The sequence below is a fragment of the Mytilus galloprovincialis genome, chromosome 3 (assembly GCF_965363235.1).
Source record: "Mytilus galloprovincialis chromosome 3, xbMytGall1.hap1.1, whole genome shotgun sequence".
Taxonomy (NCBI): Eukaryota; Metazoa; Mollusca; class Bivalvia; order Mytilida; family Mytilidae; genus Mytilus; species Mytilus galloprovincialis.
The window spans coordinates 111,143,025-111,149,542 of record NC_134840.1 but is presented as its reverse complement, the minus strand read 5'-3'; the positions used below and the strand labels follow the sequence as shown (position 1 = coordinate 111,149,542).

Below are 6,518 nucleotides of genomic sequence, written 5' to 3'. Positions count from 1 at the left end.
ATTCTGACACGATCTTTTGAAATGTTGTAACAAAACTTTTTTATGTTTTTCCCTTATAATATACGGAATAAAAAGATATATCATTTTCGCAATAATCTATTTGAATTACCTTTTAAAATCACTCTTAACTTCACCCCTATCCATTTTTTTTTCTATTTTCGGCTTGAACACAAAACAAAGTGAACTTTTCGTCCTGGTCAGACGCGTCCAGTTAACGATGACGTCATAAATAAAACATACACCACTAACACCAAAGACTACTCTTGCTAGGAGTACAACTTTCTTTAATAAGTTTAAAAAATGACATGAATAACTTCAAAGCAAGGCTGGTCATATGTCGCGGTGTTACTTGTCTACACGCTCAAAATCAGTGTTATGAGGGATTATTTGAGTAACAAAATGAATAAAAGTATTGATTTTAAGGCATATTCCATTTCTACTTTTAATTACGCACATTTAGATATATACATTTATATAGTTACCAATTCCGAAACTTCTAACAAATGCAATAAAGGCGAACTGGAAAGCAAAACCCGTATTATCACCAACACCGTACGCGACGTCATTATAGTGAGCTATAAAAGGCCCCGATAAGACAATGTAAAACAATTCAAACGAGAAAACTAGATCTAACGGCCTTATTTATGAAAAAAAAAATGTGTATATATGTCTCTGACACAAAGTATCAGAACTGCACAAAACACAAAACAAAAACACAAAAAAACCAAAGTACCAATCTTTTAATACTGGAAGCCATTATTAAATAAACTTTAAATATTAATTCAATTAATACTAGAAATAAACCATGTTTTCCCAGTTTAAAATATGAATCACTTCACATCCCATAAATATAAACTTATAACACATTTAGTTTAATTTGTACTGTTTCTGTATTTCTATTGGTCTTTGTATGTTTGATCTGTCTACCTATAGTTACTACATGAATTACTATATAAATCACAGTCAATACGATACAACAAGATGGTGTTTTAGAGGTGACAGTGATTTGGAGAAGTGACAACGTGATTCGTTTTAAATTATTAATACGATAGAAAAAAACTATTACAATTCGGCCATATATCTTTATACTCGGTCTAAGCTTGATAAGTTGTAAATGTGTAAGTCATCATCAGTTGATTCAAGGATTTGTATAGTAAGCTACTGAGTTCAATATCGTATCAATATCTTTGTTTCGGCTACGTAGCTGCTATCAACATCTATGAAGCAACTAGTCTATAGCTACACGACAGTGCGTTCAATAGTCAGAATCTACCAAGGCCGTAACTACCATTGAGGCAAGTGAGCCTCACTAAAATTTCGACAGTGTTTTTTTAATGTAATTATTAAATACGAAATATAATTGTCATTTGTTGTTCTGTCTCAACCTTAATTTCCATAACTTGTCATCATTCCTTTAAATTATTCTTCCTGGATATTACTCAGCATCCCAACAGGTGATGTTTCTCAATTAAATCAACCTAGTAACGATAATCATCGTGGATCTCTGGTTAAAAACAGGCTTTTGCAGAAAAAATAAAAGCGATACTGAAGGTAAATAAGGAATAATTCTAGTAAACTAATGCTGTTTGTGAACATGCAGAATCTGAGTTTTGAATATAACTTCATTGGAACTAATCCAAAAACCATAACATGGATAAGTAGACTGACAAATCAAGTATACTGGCCATCGCAAGGGGACAATCCTGTCTGCGTATTCATTTCTCCGTTTCACCAACTTTACTTGTTCTTTGTTTGTTCTTTGTTTACAGATAAACAAAATATAAATAATATGAAACATGCATGGATTAATTTTTATCCATGTTTCTTTAAACTTAAACATTGAAAGAATATCCCGTATTCCAATTTGACATTATTGAGGAACGGTAGGACCTTTAAAACGGCATTGTGTCTTTACTTATTCAGGACTACGGAATTTCGTGTCTTTATATTCGTGATTTCGGAATCGGACAACCCCAACCACTAACTCCTAAATTTATAGATTCTGGAACTAACATATCTTACCACCGACTATTTCCCGATATAATTTGAAATCACGGACCTACATGGAAACGGCGAAAACTCCATTCCAATTCCCCTGTACCCATATCATACAAGTAAACTAACTCCAGATAGAATCATATTCATGTATCTTATCTCACTCTATCCCTAGTTTTTTTTTTACTCTTTGTCAGCATAAAACTGAGCGACTTTAATATTTTGTAACAGCGACAGTATGATGGTGCTAACAGGAAAGCTTAATTCCTTTTTTTTCCAACCCAACTGTTACTACCGATGCTGCTACCGAATTGCTGATGGAGAAGGAATCAGAAGAAAACGTCGATCATTATGTTGATGATAGTGTGTTACCACTAAAAACACAATCTGCACTGAAACGATTGAACACTTGGGAAAGGGCATGCATGAGTGGCGAGATTGGACTGATTTAGTTGATTTTTGGTATGATAAAGCGAGACCAATCATTTCTATCGTTACGATCGAGTGTTTGCAATTTTCATCGACCATCGTTTGAATCAGCTTTTTTTTTCAGAAATTACTATGTATGTTTCGTTCAGTGGTTGTTGATCGCAAGCTTATTAAATTTCTAGTTAATTGCCGGAGTTTACCGGATCGTTACATTCATTGATAAACAGGTCGGGACCACTACCTTATATGGAAATGCATAAATTAGCATACTTATGTTCTCGCACATGTAATTGTTTATTTACATGTGACGCAATTTATTTTTACCTAGGTTTTTGACCAATCCACCAAATGAGTCACAATGCATGATGGACTACTACGTGTTTACAATCAACCAAGAACACGTGTTATTTACTGAAATACAACACATTTTTTCGTGCAATGCGGGATTCACAATTTCGCTTAGTTTTTCATTTTGTGTATCCTAATTTATAGTTCTTGATATAAAGTATTACTTCCATGCTCAGATTAACGAGGAGTTGTTTCTATGCGAAGAAAAAAGGGTTTGAATTACCCGATATATAGCCATTAACATGTTTGATGATGGCACAGAGATTTCATGTATTTGTCCACCAGAAGCAACGAAACAACAGCGAAAAAAACACAATTACCCATGAGACAAACTTACTGGTGTAAAGTAAGCCGTCGATAAAATCAGTGGCGGATCCAGAAATTTTCATAAGTGGGGGCCCACTGACTGACCTAAGAGGGGGCCCGCTCCAGTCTCGCTTCAATGATTTCCTATATAAGCAACCAATTTTTTTCAGAAAAAGGGGGGGGCGGGACCCCTGGGCACCCCCCTAAATCCGCCTCTGAAAATGCAGCCGGTGCTGATATTCAAGAGTACAGCAATGTTCGTATAGATAATTAAAGGCAAACGTGGGATCCTTGAATTTTGTGTTCGTAAAAAAGGCGAATAAATATTTACATACATGGCAGTGTTAACAAAATCTATAAGTATTTTTGTTGGTCACATTTCAGTGTATGGGACTTCTAAACTGTTCTTTTTTTTAAGGTAGTGAAGCCAGCAACTGTAGTTTCAGTTTGTTCTTTTTTTAACGGGCTCGGACATTTGCCAAACTGAATAAAATCATTACAGCTGATTTCTTAAACCTGCAAAGTAAAACTTTGGTTGGCTTGCTTGCTTTGTTTGTATAGTAACTGTTGTTTATACAAGCTTTGAAAATAAGATTGACATCTTTAAACAATATATATATATATAGGCATAGTTTAACTTGTATATTTTATATTTTGTACAATATACAAACAAAGCAAGCAAGCTAACCAAAGTTTTGCTCCACATGCAGTAGGAAATAAGCTGTAATGATTTTATCCATATGTATGTGCGACAAGGTGGAAAATTTGATATGTTTTGTGAAAATTGCAGCGTTGGATCTATGATAAAAAAAGAAGATGTTGTATGATTGCCAATGAGACAGCTGTCCACAAGAGACCAAAATGACACAGAAATTAACATTTATAGATCACCGTACGGCCTTCAACAATGAGAAAAGCCCATACCGCATAGTCAGCTATAAAAGTCCCCGATATGACAATGTAAAACAATTCAAACGAGAAAACTAACGGCCTTAATTATATAAAAACAAATGAACGAAAAACAAATATGTAACACATAAACAAACGACTACCACTAAAATACAGGCTCCTATACAATATTTTTTTTTTGATGGGATAGATTTCTTGTCCTTTTAAATATTTAATTGGGCCTTTTTTTTTTTTGGATTGTTTTACACAAGTAATTTTTGGGTCATTAATAGCTTACTTTTCAGCATTGGACCTATGACTGCTTACTTTACTAAATTATGTCTTTGTTGGAAAGATGTCTCATTTGGCACTCATACCTCACCTTCTTATTTCTATATACAAAGCTTAAGCATAGGTAATATGGCACCTTCTATGATCCATAGACTTTTAATATTGGCGAACGATAAAAAACCTCTGAGGTATATTTTGTGATAAAATTAGCAACAAACGGATATTATCGATGGATGAAACTATAAAAAATGTATTGAGCTATATACCGTATCCGCTCAGTGGCGGATCCAGGGGGCGGGGGTTTCGGGGGATGGACTTTCTTTTTTTAGACGATCAGTGCATTTGGATGGGGACATGTAGTTGGAACCCCCTCCCCTTTTGTCCAGGATTAGGACCCCCTTTTAAAATGGCTGGACCCGCCCCTGCCGCTTTCATAGCACTTCTTTTTAGAATACTGAATATTATGATGTTCTTACTATTAGTTCAAGTCCTGATAAAAAATAAATACACATTCAGTACAGAAAGAAGTGTTTCAATGAAAGTTTCGTGTTTTTCTAGGCAGAAATGATTTTGCAATGACATTATACAGGTTTAAAAGAGCTCAAATGATTTTCTTACTGGACAGTGGTCACTTCATTGGATATTTCACTGTGTCATGTCGTGAAATTAATGCAGGTTCAATTCATAACAATGCACAAAACCGGACTTCAACTACTTTTGCAAGGCGAAAAAGAAAGTCGAATCGTGAAGCCAATAAACAATATTTTTTTAATCTGAGCATGCAAATTGAAGATTACGTTATACATTTTACATTAAATATATTTGCAGAATAAAAACTTTGGTATTGAGAGTCCCAGACAATATATTAATTGACTGTTTTCCCACTAATTCCACGTGTTTTAAGTAGTAGTTTACTCGTAGTAGCCCACAATGCATTGTAGTTCATTGAGTCGATTGGTCAGTTTTTCAAGGCCATATTGGCCTTGTGTTTTGGAAATTACTATGCAAATATATTCTGACGTCAGAAAATCTAGAGTTCTCGACCTGTTAAATCAGTATAGTGTTTTTTGGTTAACAAATTACATCTAGCGTATGCATTTTTGATTCAATATAAAAATGTAGAAACATAAATCAAAGTCAAATAAAAATGTACTATACGGTAATGTCTTTTTCATATTGTTGAACGGTGATAAGTTTTTATATTTTTCCTTTGTAAATTTGGTAGATAGTTTTCAGTACATAAAGAAATTCCGGAAAATGGAATCGCATCCTATACCGATATTGATTTTGAAAAAATTACGAAAAACCGTGTAACAAATTTTGGAAACCCCAACTTACTAAACACATTCAAGATGGCGGACCAATTGATTGCTCGACATTATGTTTACCAAATGTAAATTTACAAAATAGATGATATTTTAAGATAATCAGTTTATTGGTATTTTGCAATAATATTTTTCGGACAGTTTTGAATGAACTGTCGATCTTTGAAATGCAGTACTAATTTGATCATCGTTAATTTCAGGTGATGTGAGTACGCGGTCCAGATTGCCTTCGTGTGGAATCCAATAGTACAAAGGATTTCAGCATAACTTAAACTATACCAACAAGTTTAAAAGACGAATAATAGCATACACAAATGGCGGACACAACAAGCACTCGTAGACGGGTGAAATTGTACATGTTAAACGAAGAACGCCAGTGGGATGATCAAGGCACCGGGCATGTGTCCTCCATTTTTGTTGAAAGATTGAAAGGAATGTCACTTCAAGTCCGATCTGAAACGGATGGTTAGTTTCTTATTATTCATCATTACATCATTGTAAACTTGTATACATTGCCATTCCTATACAATATAAGTTAGTTCCTTGAGACTCCACAAGGGTCAATGACCTTTAGAGTCAATCATAAATTCAGTTTCATCAGCATCCATAAAAATTCAATGAAACAAAGTTGAAATTTCAACGTATGTAGCAAGAATAATTTTTAAGTCCAAATAATCTGTTGGCTGCAAAGGGTTGTTATTTTTAAAATTTTTTTCTCTTGATCCAATAAAATTTTGCAACAAAAAGGTACAAGACATACATCCTGTAATTCAGTGGTTGGCGTTTGTTTATGTGTTACATATTTGTTTTTCGTTCATTTTTTTACATTAATAAGGCCGTAAGTTTTCTTGTTTGAATTGTTTTACATTGTCTTATCGGGGCCTTTTATAGCTCACTATGCAGTATGGGCTTTGCTCATTGTTGAAGGCCGTACGG

General features: G+C 34.1%; 1 protein-coding gene across 6 annotated transcripts in view; it reads left to right on the top strand.

Annotated features, from left to right (window-relative positions):
* The first annotated feature begins 5,546 nt into the window (after positions 1–5,546).
* The window catches only part of LOC143069788 (serine/threonine-protein phosphatase 4 regulatory subunit 3-A-like), a 32,626-nt gene continuing 31,654 nt past the window's right edge, over positions 5,547–6,518 (top strand). For 5 of the 6 annotated variants that reach the window (XM_076244581.1, XM_076244579.1, XM_076244580.1 and 2 more), the window contains exons 1-2: positions 5,547–5,650; positions 5,783–6,047. In XM_076244581.1, coding sequence (XP_076100696.1) covers positions 5,897–6,047 — 151 coding nt within the window. In that variant the 5' untranslated portion in view covers positions 5,547–5,650; positions 5,783–5,896. Of the gene's footprint in view, positions 5,651–5,782; positions 6,048–6,518 lie in introns of those variants that run through there. The other variant, XM_076244583.1, reaches the window with a different exon arrangement.